The sequence below is a fragment of the Caretta caretta genome, chromosome 14, assembly GCF_965140235.1.
Source record: "Caretta caretta isolate rCarCar2 chromosome 14, rCarCar1.hap1, whole genome shotgun sequence".
Taxonomy (NCBI): Eukaryota; Metazoa; Chordata; order Testudines; family Cheloniidae; genus Caretta; species Caretta caretta.
Genome location: NC_134219.1, coordinates 29424306 through 29444224, shown reverse-complemented (window position 1 = coordinate 29444224; position 19919 = coordinate 29424306). Strand labels below are relative to the sequence as shown.

The window sequence follows — 19919 nt, the reverse complement described above, 5'->3', positions numbered from 1 at the left end:
GGGCCCAGCCACTGGAGTGCCAGTCTGCACCCAGCCAGGAGTCCTGGCTCCCAGACCCCCCATGCTCTAACCACTAGACCCCATGGCCCTCCCAGAGCCAGGACCCAGGAGTCCTGCATTCGCTCTAAGCGCACCCTGGAGCTCTACTTCCTCATGGGCAGAGCATTGCAGCCAGGGCTGAGAAGTCCCAGGCTGGGCAGATTCCTGGCAGCTGGGAGCCCTGGAGGGCTGTGTTGGGGTGTGGGGGGAGTGGAATGCCCCCTGGGGCAATCAGGGGTCCCAGTGGGTTGGGGGGGGGGGGTTGGGGACCAGGAGTCCTGGGTTCTTTCCCTGGTGCTGGCAGTTGCTCAGCCAGCCCCCATACCCTGAGCACAGGGCTGTGTGGGGGGTTATCTTTATGGGGCTCACTGTCTCATGGGCTGGGGTGGGGGGCCTGTCTCATGGGCTGGGAAGGTCACTGTTGTTGGGAGCAGTCTGCCTCCAGGGAGCTGGGGGGGACAGGTATAGGATGTCTTTGGGGCTGGGGGGGCTCGCTCTCTCATAGACTTTAAGGCCAGAATGAACCGCCATGCTCATTGAGTCTGATCCTCCAGCACATGGCAGGCCAGAGACCCCCACCGGCCCATGCTCTGGGGACCCTCCTTCCCCTCCCAGCAGCTCCCCCCATCCCAGTCACACAACAGTGTCAGACAAGGCTGGGGAGGCCCTGGCCTGACTGCGTCTTGGGGCAACCCTCCCCCATGTGCCCACCTGGGCCCTGGCCGGGGGGGACCCCCTCCCAAAAACTGCAGGGAGAGACCTAGGGATAGGACAGCCCATCCTGCCCAGCCCTGCCCCTGCAGCAGGCCCGCTGAGCTCAGCCTGTTTGCACACGCAGGTGTGTGGGTGCGTGTTCTGCTGTATGCGCACATTGTGCCCTGTGTGCACATGTGGTGCTGTACATACATTGCATACACTGATCTCCGAGTGGTATGTGGATGTGGGTACCAGGTGCTGATGTGTGTGTGTGTGTGTGTACGCTGTGTGTGCACGTGTGGGGCTCTGTTCTGCATGCTGCGTTCATGCATGTTCATGCATGTGCTCACACTGTGCTGTGGGTCCGTGCGGTGCTGCATGTGCTCACATGGGGCTGTGCACACACTGTGCTGTCCTGCATGTTGTGACCCATGCGTGTGTTGTGCTGTGTATGCTGCATGTTCTCACATTATGCTGCCCCCGCAGAGCAGCTGCCCGGTGCTGTGTCTTACAAACACCAGTGCTCCCTGGTACACTCACTCCCCGTGTGGGGCTGCTCTCTCCTGCCATTCTCATGGTGCCTGTCCCTGGGACTCAGATGGGGGCAGTCTGAACACTGATGGGTTCTAGCCAGGGAACCTCCCCCGGCCCCCATTCCAGCAGCTCTGGGCCCAGCTCAGACAGGAGCTGTCAGGAGAGCCATGGGGACCACCCTGGGTCCAGACTCTCGGCTCTGGGCCTCCAGGGTCCATTGTAGCCAGCTGGAGCACTCCCCGTCCCCCACCGCCCCCGGTGAAATCACATGGCTGAGGCCGCGTCTATCCAGGCAGGAAGAGACCCTCAGGGGCGGCTGTGACTGGGGAAATGGCTGTACGCTACAGTCAGATTGCAGACTGGCCCCCAGCGGGGCTCTCCACCCAGACCCGCCTGGTCAGAGCAGGGCTCAGATAAGGTTAATCCCATCCCCCTGCGAAAGCCCCGTCCATCTTTGGGAGAGTGTGACCCTGCCTCAGGCAGCTGTATCCCCACTTCCAGTCAGTTGGGTGTAGCCAGAGTAACCTGACCTGACCCTGTGCACAAGATATCCAGGTCTGCATGGCCATTCTTATGGGTAACCAGGGCTGGTCATCCCCTACAGCCGGTACGCCGCCAGATGACAACATCCACTGCTGATTGTGCTATACAGGCTGTCGGTACATGAAAGTCACTAGCTCGTTCTATGCATGATGCTCCTACTGTATCTGGGAGTTGCTAGAACTGGTGTTACACTGTGATCTGACTGCGGGGCCTCCAGGAGCCGCTGTGACCTCCAGGCCCAATGTACGCAAAAGGAAGCAGATGGATTTTGCACATAAACAACACAACTGCACCCAATAGTAACCAGATCCAGTTGTTCACTAAAGTGCAACTGAGAAACCAGACCCGGTTGTACACTACAGTCTGACAGTACATTACAGTAACCAGACCCGACTGTGCATTACATTTTGATAGTACAGACAAGTAACCAGACCCAGTTGTGTGCTACAGTCTGATTGTACATACAAGCAACCAGATCTGGTTGTGTGCTACAGTCAGACTGCGCTCACACAGAACCAGCCCCAGCTGTTCACTAGTTTAAACATACAAGTAACCGGGTCTGGTTTTGTACTACAGTCCAACTGTACCAGACCCAGCTGTGCACTACAGTCTGACTGTACTTACAAGTAAACCAGACCTAGTTTTACACTACAGTCTGACAGTACATTACAGTAATCAGACTCACCTGTGCACAACAGTTTGATCGTACATACAAGTCACCAGATCTGGCTGTGTGTTACAGTCTGATTGTACTTACATGTACCCAAACCTGGTTCTAGGCTACAATAATACTGTATATATGAATAACTAAATCCAGTTTTGCACTACACCTTGATTGTATGTCCCAGTAACTAGATCCGTCTGTGCATGACTGTACGTTGGGGGCCACCAGGTCTGACTCTGTGCTACAGTGAGACTGCACGCCTGGCTGGCATGCTCACGGGGTAACTTTCCCTTCTCGATTCACTCTGCCCTCCCCACATCACCTTGGTTACAAGCAGCTGCCCCCTCCCGCCTGACACTGCTCCAGCTAGAGACACTCAGGATAGATCAGGCAAGGTGCACATTTTACTCTGCACCTGGATGTCAAATGGCACTCAGAGCTTGGATGGGAGAAGGGAAGATGGATGGATACAGAGAGATTTTACAAAGCTAAGAGATGTGATTGGGGGGAAAAAGAGACCTTATTTAGCTCCACCCCACCCCTTCCCGGGCCCCACCCTCTTCTCAGGCCCCGCCCCCACGGTGGTCACTTGTAGAGCAGGTGGACGCGGCTTCCGTCGCAGTTGCTGCGGCCCAGCTTGTCAGCCTGCTCGGAGACAAGGCAGCGCACCAGGGGCAGGCTAGGCTGGTAGAGGGTGGGCATGGGCCCGGCCGCATTGGTGAAGTGGTTGTCGGCGGCACACCCGTCCCGCGAGGAGGGGTTGGAGGGGCGGCGCCGGGAGCGCAGCTGTTGCCGGTCCTGGAGCTGCTGGCGGAGCTCGGAGACACGCTCCTCCTTCTGCCAGAAAGAAGGGGAAGGAGTGAATGAGTGTAACGCCTCCCCCACCCCCGAGTGGGTGATGAGCCCCCTTCCCTCCCACCCCCCTAAGTCCCCAGCTTCAGAGGGAGGTGGAGGAGAGGACGCCACCAGTGTAGGGTTCTACTGTCTCACTCCCACTTTATACCCTGCACCCCATAATCACAGTATGGGAGCACTCCATCAGGTCCCAGCTGCCCCCCAAAGACGTGGGATGGAGGCATGTCTGCCTCACCTCCGCAATGATCTTCTCCAGCTCCCTGTTCTCCTTCTCCAGCAGCCGGGATTTCTCCTCCTCGTTGTTGTTGGTGGATGAGCCCGTTTTCATGGTGTCCTGCTGCTCCGACTGCCACTCGCCCCTGGTGATGAGACGTCGCATCTGCAACAAGTGCCCCCAGTGACTATCAGGGACAACAGTACACCAAGAGCACTGACTCCCACCCACCACCCCGCCAACTGCCAGAGACAAGACTACACCTGGAGCACTGACTCCCAACCCCTCCACCCCCGCTGACGGTCGGAGACAAGACTACACCCAGAGCAGTGACTCCCAACTCCCCCCTGCTGACTGTCAGAGACATGACTACACCCGGACCACTGACTCCCAACTACCCCCCACCAACTGTTTGAGACAAGACTACACCTGGATCACTGACTCCCAACTACCCCCTAACTGACAGAAATAATACTACACCCAAAGTGCTGACTCCCAACTATATCCCCTGGCTGACACGCAGATACAATACCCCAACACTACACCTGCCCCCTGACTGTCAGAGACAATCACCTCAATGCTATACCCAGAAAATATCCTGAAAACCCAACTACCCACTCCCACTCTGCTATCAGACAAGAACCAACAAGCCAGTAGTGCACCTGGCACTGAGACCCCACACCTCCAGTTACCCCCTCAACTGACTGAGTCATAGAAAACACCCCAATGCTATACCCACAGCACAGACCTCCATCTCCCTCCCCTCAGTGTCAGAGACAACATCACAATGCTAACTCCAGACCAAAGATTCTGAGCCCCCCCGTGCTCCCTGCACCAACAATCAGACAGGGAGAGAACAGCCCAGCACTTTCCCAATGCGGAGATCCTGACCCCTGTCCGTGCAGGTGGGTGCGGGGATGGGGGGTTCTACCTTGGGCACGAAGAGTACCACCAGGGTGATGTAGGAGGAGAAGACGACAGCCAGTGAGGCAAAGGCAAAGGCGGCATCCTGCTGGCTGTTCAGGATCATGGTGACGGGGGCGGTGATCAGACACAGCACCTGCAGCACAGCCGGAGCCAGCGGCGTCACTGTGCGGAGAGGGGGAGACAGAGAGACCTGCCCCAACACCCCAAACCTGGTCCATGTAGCCACTCCCCCCCCACACCTCACATGACTGTGGCACAATGTGGGGATACTGGATGCACGTGCACTGTCATAGCCCAAAGGGGTGCTTGGGGGCCACAGTGGGGTACAGTCAGGCGTTGGGGTGCAGTGGAGCACACTCACTGCCATGTTGTAAATGGCCATAGCCACAGCACAGTGGGGACGTTTGGGGGTGCGCTAGAGGGCTGGTGTGCAGTGGGTCACGGCGGGGTGCACTCACTCACCGTTGTGGTGTGGAGGTTGAGGGGCAGTGAGGAGGTTTGGAGGGGCAGTGGGTCACAGCAGGGCGCACTCACTCACTGCCATGGTGGGGAGGCTTGGCGGGCAGTGGGTCACAGGGGAGTGCAATCACCGCCATGGTGGGGAAGTTTGGGGGGGCAGTGGGTCACCATGGGGTATATACTCACCACCGTAGTGGGAAGGTTTGTGGGGGGTGGTGGGTCAGAGCGGGATGCACTCAGTGCCGTGGTGGGGAGGTCTGAGGGGGCGGTCGGAGGTTGGGGGCAATGGGTGTGACAAAGTGGGGATTTTCCCTTGTTATGTTGTATGTGTCTTACTGTTGAGCCTATGTGAGTTTTACTGTTTTGCATGAATACTGTGTGTGCCTCAGTTTCCCTGTGTGCTGCACCAATACCTTTGTTGTGGGAATAGGGGTGTGTGAATTTGGCTTAGACCTCTAGGACGGGTGAAGCTGCTCCAGCTGCCTGCACATACGTTATGACAGGTGCCCTTTGTAACCTGAGACGCAGGAGGGGGATGCAACCAGGTGACAACCAGGTGACTGCCCGGGAAGTGAAACAAAGAGCGGGGTGGGGTGTCAGAGGTCAGGTGGCTGGAAGCTTACAGTCTGCTTGGGGGGACTGGAAGAGGGGGAGTCCAGGGCTTCTGGCCCAGGACTCCCCAAGATGGACTTGGCTGAAAGTCACTGATTTCTGTGCTCACAAGTTCTGTCCTATGCTGTGTACCTGTCGACTAATAAACCTTCTGTTTTACCATCTGGCTGAGAGTCACGTCTGACTGAGGAGTTGGGGTGCAGGACCCTCTGGCTTCCCCAGGAGCCCTGACCGTGCGGACTCGCTGTGGGAAGCGTACGGTGGGGCAGGGGATGCTGAATGCTCCGAGGTCAGACCCAGGAAGGTCAAAGCTGTGTAAGCTTCTTACCCTGGAGACAGGATGCTCAGAGAGAGGAGGCTCCCCAGAGTCCTGACTGGCTTCGTATGGAATAGTTCCAGAGCACTGGCCCAGTGACTCTGTGACAGTGGGGAGGTTTGGGGGGAAGTGTGTCTCAGTGGGGCGCACTCACTCACCGCCGTGATTATAAGGTTTTTGGGGGGAAGTTTGCGGGGCAGTACAGCGGGGCGCACTCACTGCCATGATGGTGAGGTGGGGGGGAAGTTTGGGGGGCACTGTGTCATAGCGGGGCACACTCACTCACCACCGTGATGGTAAGGTTTTTTGGGGGGAAGTTTGCGGGGCAGTACAGCGGGGCGCACTCACTGCCGTGATGGTGAGGTGGGGGGGAAGTTTGGGGGGCAGTGGGGCATAGTGGGGCACACTCACCGCCATGATGGTGAGGTTCAGAGGGGGAAGTTTGGGGGGCAGTGGGTCACAGCGGGGCACCCTCACTCACCACCGTGATGGTGAGGTTTTGGGGGGGAAGTTTGGGGGGCAGTACAGCGGGGCGCACTCACTCACCACCATGATGGTGAGGTTGGGGGGGGAAGTTTGGGGGGCAGTGGGTCACAGTGGGGCACCCTCACTCACCACCATGATGGTGAGGTTTGGGGGGGGAAGTTTGGGGGGCAGTACAGCGGGGCGCACTCACTCACCGCCGTGATGGTGAGGTTGGTGGGGGGGAGTTTGGGGGGGCAGTGGATCACAGCAGGGCACCCTCACTCACCGCCGTGATGGTGAGGTTGGGGGGGGGGAACTTGGGGGGGCAGTACAGCGAGGTGCACTCACTCACCGCTGTGATGGTGAGGTTTGTGGGGGGGAGTTTGGGGGGCAGTACAGCAGGGAGCCCCCAGCACTCCTTTACACCGCCGTGATGGTGAGGTGGGGGAGGCTTGGGGGGGCAGTGGGTCACAGCGGGGCGCACCCACTCACCGCTGTGATGGTGAGGTGGGGGGGAAGTTTGGGGGGCAGTGGGTCACAGCGGGGCGCACTCACTCACCGCCACGTTGTAGATGGCCATGCCCACGGCCCGGTGGTCATTTATCTTCTCGGTGGAGACGCTCTTGGTCTCGTAGGCCAGGAAGATGCCCAGCAGCAGCAGCAGTCCCTTGAACCCATAGAAAATCCCTGCGTGGGGCACAGGGGATGGGTCAGACCTGTTGGGGGGCTGGAGACGGGATGGGAACGCGAGAAACTGGGGGGGTGTGAGGGAGACCTGCAAAGGGAGGGATGTGGGTGGGAGAGGACAGGACAAAAGTGGCCCCCGCCCCAGGGGGCAGGCAGCTGTGGGTTGACTATCCCAGGATCACTCCCCGCAGACACTTCCCTCGCCACCGAGCCAGGGCCCCTCTCCCCCAAACACTGCCTATCCCCTACCTGAATCTGGGCCCCTCCCCCCCACCAAGTCAGCAACCCTCCCCACAGATATTGCCCATCCCCCTGCCCCCCACTGCCTGTGCCCAGTGCCCCTGCTTACCCAGCCAGGTGTTCATCTTGGTGGAGCTGCAGTGCTCCAGCTGGGGCAGGATCGAGACGTCAATGTCAGTTTTCGGTTCCTCTTTGGTGAATTCCTACAGCAATGGATGGCAGAGGGATGAACGCTGGGGGGCAGGTCAGAGCCCCCAGTCAGGGCCCCCAGGGTTGCGAGCTTCCCCACCATGCGCTCCCAACACGGGGAACCCGGGGCTGTGAGCTTCCCCGATGCACGTCCCCGACATGGGGATTCCGGGGGTCATGAACTTCCCCACCACGCACCCCCGACACAGGGATCCTGGGGCCACGAACTTCCCCGCCACACGCCTCTGACACGGGGATCCCGGGGCCGCAAGCTTCTCTGACGCACGCACCCGACATGGGGACCCCGGGGCCACGAGCTTCATAGAATCATAGAATATCAGGGTTGGAAGGGACCTCAGGAGATCTTCTAGTCCAACCTCTGCTCAAAGCAGGACCGATCCCCAATTAAATCACCCAAGCCAGGGCTTTATCAAGCCTGACCTGAAAAACCTCATAGGAAGGAGATTCCACCACCTCCCTAGGTAACACATTCCAGTGTTTCACCATCCTCCTAGTGAAAAAGTTTTTCCTAATATCCAACCTAAATCTCCCCCACTGCAACTTGAGACCATTACTCCTTGTCCTGTCATCTGCTACCACTGAGAACAGTCTAGAGCCATCCTCTTTGGAACCCCCTTTCAGGTAGTTGAAAGCAGCTATCAAATCCCCCCTCATTCTTCTCTTCTGAAGACTAAACATCCCCAGTTCCCTCAGCCTCTCCCCATAAGTCATGTGTTCCAGTCCCCTAATAATTTTTGTTGCCCTCCGCTGGAATCTTTCCAATTTTTCCACATCGTTCTTGTAGTGTGGGGCCCAAAACTGGACAGTACTCCAGATGAGGCCTCACCAATGTCGAATAGAGGGGAACAATCACGTCCCTCTATCTGCTAGCTATGCCCCTACTTATACATCCCAAAATGCCATTGGCCTTCTTGGCAACAAGGGCACACTGTTGACTCCTATCCAACTTCTCGTCCACTGTAACCCCTAGGTCCTTTTCTGCAGAACTGCTGCTAGTCTGGTCCCTAGTCTGTAGTGGTGCATTGGATTCTTCTGTCCTAAGTGCAGGACTCTGTAGTTGTCCTTGTTGAACCTCATCAGATTTCTTTTGGCCCAATCCTCCAATTTGTCTAGGTCCCTCTGTACCCTATCCCTACCCTCCAGCGTATCTACCACTCCTCCCAGTTTAGTGTCATCTGCAAACTTGCAATCCACACCATCCTCCAGATAATTAATGAAGATATTGAACAAAACCAGCCCCAGGACCGACCCTTGGGGCACTCCACTTGATACCGGCTGCCAACTAGACATGGAGCCATTGATCACTACCTGCTGAGCCCGACAATCTAGCCAGCTTTCTATCCACCTTATAGTCCATTCATCCAGCCCATACTTCTTTAACTTGCTGGCAAGAATACTGTGGGAGACCGTGTCAAAAGCTTTGCTAAAGTCAAGAAATAACATGTCCACTGCTTTCCCTTCATCCACAGAGCCAGTTATCTCGTCATAGTAGGCAATTAGATTAGTCAGGCATGACTTGCCCTTGGTGAATCCATGCTGACTGTTCCTGATCACTTCCCCAATGTGTGCCCCTGACACAGGGCCCCCGGGGTTGCGAGCTTCCCCACAGCAGTGCCATGTCAGGGCTGTACCTCGATGGTGCGATGCAGTGGGTCGATGATTTGCCAGATGGCCAGCATGACCACGTCCAGCCCCACCAGCAGCCCCACAGTGGCATACAGCTTCCAGGGCTCCAGGGTCTGCCAAGCATGCAGAGTTAGTGCCGCAGTCCAGTGCCCCCCCAAAGTGCCTCCCAGCGACCCCTAGTGCCCCCACACACTGCCCCCCCCAGCACCCCCCAGCAACCCTTAGCACCCCACACACTTCCCCCCAGCGCCTCCTAGCACCGCCCATAGTGCACCCTAGTGACCCCTAGCACCCCCAGTGCCTCCACACAGCACCTCCCAGTGCCCCCAGCACCCCCAGGACCCCTTTACTCCACAGTGCCCCCCAACATAGCACCCCACTCCCTGCAGCCCAGCACCCCAAGCGACCCTCACCTTGCGTCTCTCCTTCTTCTCCTCTTTCTTGGTGAAGACGGTGTGCACCCACCAGATCTTAGTGAACATGCTGCCATAGGCCAGGCTGAACCCCAGCCCCAGCAGCCAGAGCCGGGCCTGCCAGGAAGCAGAGACCAGAGTGAGAGCACCCCCTGCTGGGCCCCCCATCTTCAGCCCTGCCCCTGCTGGGCCCCCCGTCTTCAGCCCTGTCCCCCCCGTACCCTGCTGGGCCCATCTTCGGCCCTGCCTCTGCCCCTGCTGGGCCCCCCATCTTCAGCCCTGCCTCCTGCTGGGGCTCCATCTTCAGCCCTGTTGGGCCCCCCATCTTGTGCTCTGCTCCGCACCTTCAGCCCTGCCCCCTGCCGGGTCGCCGGTCTTCAGCCCTGCACCCCCACCCCGCGCCCTGCTGGGCCCGTCTTCAGCCCTGCCCCATGCCAGCACCCTCTGCCCTCTGCTGGGCCCCCCATCTTCAGCCATGCCCCCCCGCACCCTGCCAGCACCCCAACTCTAGCCCTCCCTCCTCCCCATCGCTCTTTTCCCTCATCCCCCCATTCTTGGTCCTGGGCCCTCCCCGCCCTGCTGCACCCGCAGCCCTAGTGCCCTGCCCCACCTGGCAGACAAAGGGGAAGAGCCCAGCCCTGATGTGGTAGCCATCCAGCCCCAGGGGGAAGACAGCCGCCAGAGCCAGCGTGCAGCCCACGGCCGTCATGTTGTTGAGATAGGGCTGGGAGTTCTGGATGTACCTGCAGAGCAGACACAGCCATCACCTGAGAGTGTCCCACAGGCCAGCTCCCGCCCCCTACCCCAGAGATCAGCCCCTCCAGACGTAGCCATCACCTGGGGGGTGTCCCGCAGCCTGGCTCCCGCCCCCCACCCCCAAGACCAGCCCCTCCATCACCTGGGAGCAGACCCAAAGCCTGGCTCCCCCTTCCTGCTCCCAAAGACCAGCCCCTGCAGACGCAGCCATCACCTGGAGGGTGGGGGCCACAGCCCAGATCCCGCCCCAAGACAGGAGGGGTGGAGGATAGCCGTGGGGCAGGGGAGTGGAAGGCACTGACCGGACGTGCCCATTGTAGAGGTTGAAGGGCAGGCAGATGATGGTCAGCCTGATGCCCAGGCAGAGGGTGGGGGGTAAACATGGGGCAGGAAGGTGGAGGAGGGGGGCACTCACTGGACGTGCCTGTTGTAGGTGTAGAAGGACAGACAGATGATGCCAAGCAGGATGCCCAGGCCGGGGGGTGGGAGGTAGCCGTGGGGCTGCAGGCACTAGTCACACATGCCCGTTGTAGATTTTGATGGCGAGGCACACGATGGACATCAAGATGCCCAGGCTGGGGGTGGTGGGAAGTAGCCGTGGGTCATGGGGCGGCACTGATGGGACATGCCCCTTGTAGGTATTGAAGACCAGGCAGAAGATGGCCAGCAGGGTGTCCAGATGCAGGGTGGGGGGTAGCCATGGGGCAGTGGGCTGGAGGAGGGGGGCACTAACCAGACGTGCCCGTTGTAGCTGTTGAAGGCCAGGCACACGATGGACATCAGGATGCCCACGCTGCAGGGGAGTGGTGGGTAGCCATGAGTCATGGGCACCACTGTTCGAAAGTGCCCCTTGTAGGTATTGAAGGCTAGGCAGATGGCCAGCAGGATGCCCGGTGGGGGGGGGGGGGGGATGGAGCACGGGGTGTGATGTTCTGTACCTTGTGGGAACACCCTAAACCCCCATGTTCATCCTTATAATATGACTGTGTGGTATCCAATGCAAAGTTTGCCATGTTGGATGTCTTCAGAAGGCTCATGATGCACTGAGCATTGTTGTTATAGTGATGTTACAGTAATGTTATAGGTTATAATTTCATGTATATAGTTATGAGGTTGAAAGTGGGTCCTCATGGCCTAAAATAAGCCCAGGCAAAAACTCTCCAAGAGCGGAGAGGCAGTTCACACCTCATCAGGGAACATATGGGACAAACCCAGCCCAGACTCACAGGAACAAAGGACTAGGCAGCAACAAAAGGATCTGTTGGACTCTCTAGTGAGTCACTCCCCTTCCTTTGGTCAGTTTGGGATTGTGATGAGGTAAAGCTCACCTGACTCTGAAGGGGGGGGCACAAAGCCAAGAGGGAAGAAAGAACATGATAAAAGGGAGAGATGTTTGCCATGCTCTTCCTCTCTCTTCCACCTCCACCTACAGACATCACCACAAAGCGACTGAAGCGCTGATCAAAGGGGAGAGCCTGGCTGAAGGGCAGCCAGCCAGCCTGTGATGCGAAGCATCTAAGTTTGTAAGGGCACTGAAAGTGTTAAGATCAGCTTAGAATGCATTTTGCTTTTATTTTATTTGACCAAATCTGACTTGTTATGCTTTGACTTATAATAATGTAAAATTTACGTTCGTAGTTAATAAATCTGTTTGTTTATTCTACCTGAAACAGAGTGTTTGGTTTGAAGCATGTCAGAGACTCCCCTTGGGATAACAAGCCTGGTACATATCAATGTCTTTGTTAAATTGATGAACTCATATAAGTTTGCAGTATCCATTGGGCATAACTGGACACTGCAAGACGGAGGTTCCTAGGGTTCCTAGGGTTCCTAGGACCATAGACATTGGCTAGTGTCATTCGGTTGCACAATCCAAGGAGCAGCTTACATGCCAGAGGTTGTGCGTGAACAGCCCAGGAGTGGGAGTTCTCACAGCAGAGCAGGGTAAGGCTGGCTCCCAGAGTCAAGGATCAGAGTGGCCTAGCAGATCACCGGTCCAGATAACACCAGAGGGGAATGTCACAGTGGCTCAGAGAGCAGGGTGTGTATGTGCGGCTTGTTACTCCAAGTTTACACTTTAAGCACTGATATTTGTGATTTTAAGTGATTCTTCAGTGCAGCGCCTAAGAACAGTCAGGAGGATGTCACAGTTTTGTTATTTTCTGTTTGTTTATTTCGGGTGAGAGGAATAAGCACAAGAAAGCAGAAAAATGACTAGCAGTGAGGCAGCTACACAACTAGAGCTGGCCAGACTGGAAGCAGTAGAGAAGGAAAAGGACTGTGAGTTTCAAATGTGGCAGGCAGAAATGAGCTGCGGCCAGGGAAACTATGGAGGCAGAGGCAGCCAGGGAGGCAGCCAGAGAGGAGGCTGCACACAGAAGATATGGGAAAGAAAGAGAAAGAGAGAGAAGAAAGAGGAAGAGAGAGGGGAGAAAAAGAAGAAAGAAAGGGAAAGAGAGAGAGAGCGAAAACACCAACTGGACTTGCTAGAGAAGCAGAACCAGAACCCCCTGACCCAAATGACTCCCAACACTCCAAAAATCCACAATTGGGAATACTTATGTGCTGCATACAGTGAGGAGGATGATATTGCTGAATATCTGACTACCTTTGAAAGGCTGTGTGTAATACATGAAATCCCTGATGATAATAGAGTTCCTACCCTGACTGCAAAATTAACTGGTAAATCTCAAAATGTATTCAATGGAATGCCTATTGAAGATGCTTTAGACTGTTGTAAATGTAAAGATACTGTTTTGTGAAGTTTTTGTTAGTTCTGCTGTCCTCAACACAACTAGAGCTGGCCAGAAACCCCTCAAGCAATTGAAACCTATCATATTGGTTTTGTGAGGTTAGCCTCTGCAGAACCAGATATGGAGCATATTAAGGCTGTCCAAATTGATGGCAGGGAATACTTGGGGCAGAGGGATACAGGGCCCAGATCTCTCTGGTTAAGCAGAGTGTGGTCCCGAAGGCCACTATGTTGCCTGGACAAATGGCAGAGATTGTGGGGGTGGGCGAAAGCAGATTCCTCATACCACTAGCTAAAATCCATGTGGTGTGGGAAGGTTTGGAAAGTGTTTTGACTGGGGGGGGGGGGGTAATAGAACACCTCCTATTTGACCTGCTCCTTGGTAATGATTTTTTCCGTGTAGCTCAGGTTAAAGTATTTGCCTGCAGCAGGAGGGAGTTTTATGCTGGGATCCCCAAGGGAAAGGGTAAGGTCTCAGGAACTGCTGAGAGAATGGGAGAGAGTCTGCAGCAGGGAGAAGCCACATGCTTCCAGGTGGGAGGGTGGTTGAGACTAACTCCTGCACTGCAGCTGGAGGTGACACCACATCAGGAAGGGATGGGGGTGTAATGTCCACCAGAGAAATAACTGTCCAGGTTGTTAGCTGCCAGCAGGTTGCGGCTGAACCAGAGGCAAAACCGGCTCTAGGGAGCATAGAGCAATGTGTCCCAGAGGAGAGCCCAGAGAAGGGGCAGGGGATCTCAGAAACCACTGAGGTGGTGAGGGTTCCTGTGGCTTTGTAACACAGGGAAGCAGAGTGCTTCCAAGTATGGGGGGCTGAGACTAGCTCCTTTCCAGCAGAAGGCAACATGCCCTCAGGCGCAGGAGAGGTGTTGTTGGTGATTAAGGAAACTGTCCCAGTGGTTAGCTGGCAGAGTTTTACAGCTGAACAAGAGATAGAACCTTTCCTAGGGGGCACAGAGAAATATGTCTGAGCAGGGGGCCCAGAAGAGGAAACTGGGGAAGGAATAGTGGGGGTACAGGAATGTCTCCTCACTAGTCACTTGGGGCAGGATGCCCAGGACACTAGGAGGATGGCTGGGTCAGCATCTGTGCACCCAGGCACTCAGCCTGTGACCCAGGTTTTGAGAAGGACTGTGTCACTGACCTCCTGGAAGGGAGCCGTCACATAGCTGACTTCTCAGGGACAGAGAAAGGGGTGATGGAGGGTACCCCATTCCAGGTCCCAGTTTTTCAGGATGCTATTTCTGATCAGTTTTTGGAAAGTAACTGTCTCTCTTTACATCAAGATGCAGCTCCAACACCTGTGACAGCAGAGGAGTTGAGACCAGGAAATTGCCAGGTGGTAGTTTGTGAGAACACAAATGACACAACTGATGGGGGTGGGGCATGCTCCCCCAGGCAGGTGAGACACAGAGAGCAGTTATGGAAAAGCTGCTGGGAAAAGGTGCATCTGATCAAAGGGTAAACATCCTTCGCCCAGAGAGCCCAGATCACAGCCCTCTAGGGGGCAGGGAAGGACTCAGTGCTGGGAGGGGACACACAGGGTAAACCCAAAAGGCGAGCTGGATCTGCTGCATATGTACAGTCCTGGGGTTGGGAAACTGTTCCCCAAAGGGCCAGCCAATGTGCAGGATCCCCCTTGGACCCTTATCTTGCCAGACCCTGAGATATCAAAATGCCAGAAACATGATTAAATTAAGAACCCACACAGAGGGGAACACTGGAGGGAAAGAAAGGCTAGTGACTGATTACATGGAAGAGAGTCAAAGGACATCATGGGTAATGAACAAACTAACCTCAAACTACACTATCTGAACAGAGGGCGTGGTATCATAAAGATACTTGTAAACACACATCTGTGATAAAAAATTTGGTATTAATGTTACGTTTTGGGGATAAGAATTTTGACACGGATGTTAAACCTTATGATGCTATTTTTCAATTAATACCTGTAAACAGATTTAAAGCTTATCACAGCAGAAAAACCATAAAAAAACCTGGTTTTCTGTGTGTGAATGGGGAAACTGAGGCACACTGCCTCATGGCCTTAATGGCTGGATGCCAAAAGAACTATAACACAAACTGCCTTCAAGCTAGTCAGTGACTAACCCTCTTGAAGTAAACTAAGGGCAGAGGTGTGATGTTCTGTACCTCGTGGGAACACCATACACCCCCATGTTCATCCTTATAATATGATTGTGTAGTATCTAATGCAAAGTTTGTCATGTTGGGTGTCTTCGGAAGGCTCATGATGCACTGAGCATTGTTGTTATAGTGATGTTCTAGTAACTGTTACAGTAATGTTATAGGGATGTTATAGGTTATAATGTCATGTATATAGTTATGAGGCTGAAAATATATCCTCATGGCTTAAAGCAAGCCCAGGCAAAAACTCCCCAAGAGCACGGGGCAGTTCACACCTCATCAGGGCATGGATGAGACAAACCCAGCCCAGCCTCACAGGAACAAAGGACACTGGCCGAGGCAACAACAAAGGATCTGTTGGACTCTCCAATGAGTCACCACTCTTCCTTTGGTCAGTTTGGGACTGCGATGAAGTAATGCTCACCTGATTCTGAAGGGAGGGGCAAAGCCAAGAGGGAAGAAAGAACATGATAAAAGGGAGAGACTTTCCCATGCTCTTCCTCTTTCTTCCACCTCCATCTACAGACACCACACCAAGCGACTGAAGCGCTGATCAAAGGGGAGAACCTGGCTGAAGAGCAACCAGTCAGCCTGTGGTGAGAAGCATCTAAGTTTGTAAGGGCACTGAAAGTGTTAAGATCAGTTTAGAATGCGTTTTGCTTTTATTTCATTTGACCAAATCTGACTTGTTATGCTTTGACTTATAATCACTTAAAATTTATCTTTGTAGTAAATAAATCTGTTTGTTTATTCTATCTGAAGCAGTGCATTTGGTTTGAAGCATGTCAGAGACTTCCCTTGGGATAACAAGCCTGGTACATATCAATTTCTTTGTTAAATTGATGAACTCATATAAGCTTGCAGGGTCCAGTGGGCATAACTGGACATGGCAAGACAGAGGTTGATAGGGTTGTGTCTGGGACCAGAGATCATAGAACCATAGAATATCAGGGTTGGAAGGGACCTCAGGAGGTCATCTAGTCCAACCCCCTGCTCAAAGCAGGACCAATCCCCAACTAAATCATCCTAGCCAGGGCTTTATCAAGCCTGACCTGAAAAACCTCGAAGGAAGGAGATTCCACCACCTCCCGAGGTAACACATTCCAGTGCTTCACCACCCTCCTAGTGAAAAAGTTTTTCCTAATATCCACCCTAAACCTCCCCCACTGCAACTTGAGACCATTACTCCTTGTTCTGTCATCAGCTACCACTGAGAACAGTCTAGATCCATCCTCTTTGGAGCCCCCTTTCAGCTAGTTGAAAACAGCTATCAAATCCTCCCTCACTCTTCTCTTCTGCGGACTAAACAATCCCAATTCCCGCAGTTTCTCCTCATATGTCATGTGTTCCAGTCCCCTAATCATTTTTGTTGCCCTCCGCTGGACTCTTTCCAGTTTTTCCATGTCCTTCTTGTAGTGTGGGTCCCAAAACTGGACGCAGTACTCCAGATAAGGCCTCACCAATGTCGAATAGAGGGGAACGATCACATCCCTTGATCTTCTGGCAATGTCCCTACTTATACATCCCAAAATGCCATTGGCCTTCTTGGCAACAAGGGCACACTGTTGACTCATATCTAGCTTCTCATCCACTGTCACCCCTAGGTCCTTTTCTGCAGAACTGCTGCTGAGCCATTCGGTCCCTAGTCTGTAGCGGTGCATGCGATTCTTCCATCCTAAGTGCAGGACTCTGCACTTGTCCTTGTTGAACCTCATCAGATTTCTTTTGGCCCAATCCTCCAATTTGTCTAGGTCCCTCTGTATCCTACCCCTACCCTCCAGTGTATCTACCACTCCTCCGAGTTTAGTGTCATCTGCAAACTTGCTGAGGGTGCAAACCACACCATCCTCCAGATCATTAATGAAGATATTGAACAAAACCGGCCCCAGGACTGACCCTTGGGGCACTCTGCTTGACAGCGGCTGCCAACTAGACATGGAGCTATTGATCACTATCTGTTGAGCCTTACGATCTAGCCAGTTTTCTATCCACCTTATAGTCCATTCATCCAGCCCATACTTCTTTAACTTGCTGGCAAGAATACTGTGGGAAACCATATCAAAAGCTTTGCTAAAGTCAAGGAATAACATGTCCACTGCTTTCCCCTCAGAGTCAGTTATCTCGTCATAGAAGGCAATTAGATTAGTCAGGCATGATTTGCCCTTGGTGAATCCATGCTGACTGTTCCTGATCACTTTCCTCTCCTCGAAGTGCTTCAGAATTGATCCCCTGAGGACCTGCTCCATGATTTTTCCAGGGACTGAAGTAAGGCTGACTGGCCTGTAGTTCCCTGGATCCTCCTTCTGCCCTTTTTAGAAGATGGGCACTACATTAGCCTTTTCCCAGTCATACGGGACCTCCCCCCCTCACCATGAGTTTTCAAAGATATGGCCAATGGCTCTGCACTCACATTCGCCAACTCCTTTAGAACCCTTCATAGAATCATAGAATATAAGGGTTGGAAGGGACCCCAGAAGGTCATCTAGTCCAACCCCCTGCTCAAAGCAGGACCAATTCCCAGTTAAATCATCCCAGCCAGGGCTTTGTCAAGCCTGACCTTAAAAACCTCTAAGGAAGGAGATTCTACCACCTCCCTAGGTAATGCATTCCAGTGTTTCACCACCCTCTTAGTGAAAAAGTTTTTCCTAATATCCAATCTAAACCTCCCCCACTGCAGCTTGAGACCATTACTCCTCGTTCTGTCATCTGATACCATTGAGAACGGTCTAGAGCCATCCTCTTTGGAACCCCCTTTCAGGTAGTTGAAAGCAGCTATCAAATCCCCACTCATTCTTCTCTTCTGCAGGCTAAACAATCCCAGCTCCCTCAGCCTCTCCTCATAACTCATGTGTTCCAGACCCCTAATCATTTTTGTTGCCCTTCGCTGGACTCTCTCCAATTTATCCACATCCTTCTTGAAGTGTGGGGCCCAAAACTGGACACAGTACTCCAGATGAGGCCTCACCAATGTCGAATAGAGGGGAACGATCACGTCCCTCGATCTGCTCGCTATGCCCCTACTTATACATCCCAAAATGCCATTGGCCTTCTTGGCAACAAGGGCACACTGCTGACTCATATCCAGCTTCTCGTCCACTGTCACCCCTAGGTCCTTTTCCGCAGAACTGCTGCCTAGCCATTCGGTCCCTAGTCTGTAGCTGTGCATTGGGTTCTTCCGTCCTAAGTGCAGGACCCTGCACTTATCCTTATTGAACCTCATCAGATTTCTTTTGGCCCAATCCTCCAATTTGTCTAGGTCCTTCTGTATCCTATACCTCCCCTCCAGCGTATCTACCACTCCTCCCAGTTTAGTATCATCCGCAAATTTGCTGAGAGTGCAATCCACACCATCCTCCAGATCATTTATGAAGATATTGAACAAAACCGGCCCCAGGACTGAACCTTGGGGCACTCCACTTGATACCGGCTGCCAACTAGACATGGAGCCATTGATAACTACCCGTTGAGCCCGACAATCTAGCCAACTTTCTATCCACCTTATAGTCCATTCATCCAGCCCATACTTCCTTAACTTGCTGACAAGAATACTGTGGGAAACCATATCAAAAGCTTTGCTAAAGTCAAGGAATAACATGTCCACTGCTTTCCCCTCAGAGTCAGTTATCTCGTCATAGAAGGCAATTAGATTAGTCAGGCATGATTTGCCCTTGGTGAATCCATGCTGACTGTTCCTGATCACTTTCCTCTCCTCGAAGTGCTTCAGAATTGATCCCCTGAGGACCTGCTCCATGATTTTTCCAGGGACTGAAGTAAGGCTGACTGGCCTGTAGTTCCCTGGATCCTCCTTCTGCCCTTTTTAGAAGATGGGCACTACATTAGCCTTTTCCCAGTCATACGGGACCTCCCCCCCTCACCATGAGTTTTCAAAGATATGGCCAATGGCTCTGCACTCACATTCGCCAACTCCTTTAGAACCCTTCATAGAATCATAGAATATAAGGGTTGGAAGGGACCCCAGAAGGTCATCTAGTCCAACCCCCTGCTCAAAGCAGGACCAATTCCCAGTTAAATCATCCCAGCCAGGGCTTTGTCAAGCCTGACCTTAAAAACCTCTAAGGAAGGAGATTCTACCACCTCCCTAGGTAATGCATTCCAGTGTTTCACCACCCTCTTAGTGAAAAAGTTTTTCCTAATATCCAATCTAAACCTCCCCCACTGCAGCTTGAGACCATTACTCCTCGTTCTGTCATCTGATACCATTGAGAACGGTCTAGAGCCATCCTCTTTGGAACCCCCTTTCAGGTAGTTGAAAGCAGCTATCAAATCCCCACTCATTCTTCTCTTCTGCAGGCTAAACAATCCCAGCTCCCTCAGCCTCTCCTCATAACTCATGTGTTCCAGACCCCTAATCATTTTTGTTGCCCTTCGCTGGACTCTCTCCAATTTATCCACATCCTTCTTGAAGTGTGGGGCCCAAAACTGGACACAGTACTCCAGATGAGGCCTCACCAATGTCGAATAGAGGGGGACGATCACGTCCCTCGATCTGCTCGCTATGCCCCTACTTATACATCCCAAAATGCCATTGGCCTTCTTGGCAACAAGGGCACACTGCTGACTCATATCCAGCTTCTCGTCCACTGTCACCCCTAGGTCCTTTTCCGCAGAACTGCTGCCTAGCCATTCGGTCCCTAGTCTGTAGCTGTGCATTGGGTTCTTCCGTCCTAAGTGCAGGACCCTGCACTTATCCTTATTGAACCTCATCAGATTTCTTTTGGCCCAATCCTCCAATTTGTCTAGGT

General features: G+C 53.8%; 1 protein-coding gene across 1 annotated transcript in view; it reads right to left on the bottom strand.

Moving 5' to 3' along the window:
* Nucleotides 1-2109: 2109 nt before the first annotated feature.
* Nucleotides 2110-19919, bottom strand: part of GABBR1 (gamma-aminobutyric acid type B receptor subunit 1) — a 68018-nt gene continuing 50208 nt past the window's right edge. The window contains exons 17-24 of the mRNA XM_048818999.2: nucleotides 10111-10243; nucleotides 9501-9617; nucleotides 9093-9200; nucleotides 7361-7454; nucleotides 6884-7011; nucleotides 4477-4605; nucleotides 3567-3710; nucleotides 2110-3313 (exon numbers count right to left, since the gene is read on the bottom strand). Of these exons, the coding sequence (XP_048674956.2) occupies nucleotides 3062-3313; nucleotides 3567-3710; nucleotides 4477-4605; nucleotides 6884-7011; nucleotides 7361-7454; nucleotides 9093-9200; nucleotides 9501-9617; nucleotides 10111-10243 (1105 nt within the window). The 3' untranslated portion in view covers nucleotides 2110-3061. The remainder of the gene's footprint in view (nucleotides 3314-3566; nucleotides 3711-4476; nucleotides 4606-6883; nucleotides 7012-7360; nucleotides 7455-9092; nucleotides 9201-9500; nucleotides 9618-10110; nucleotides 10244-19919) is intronic.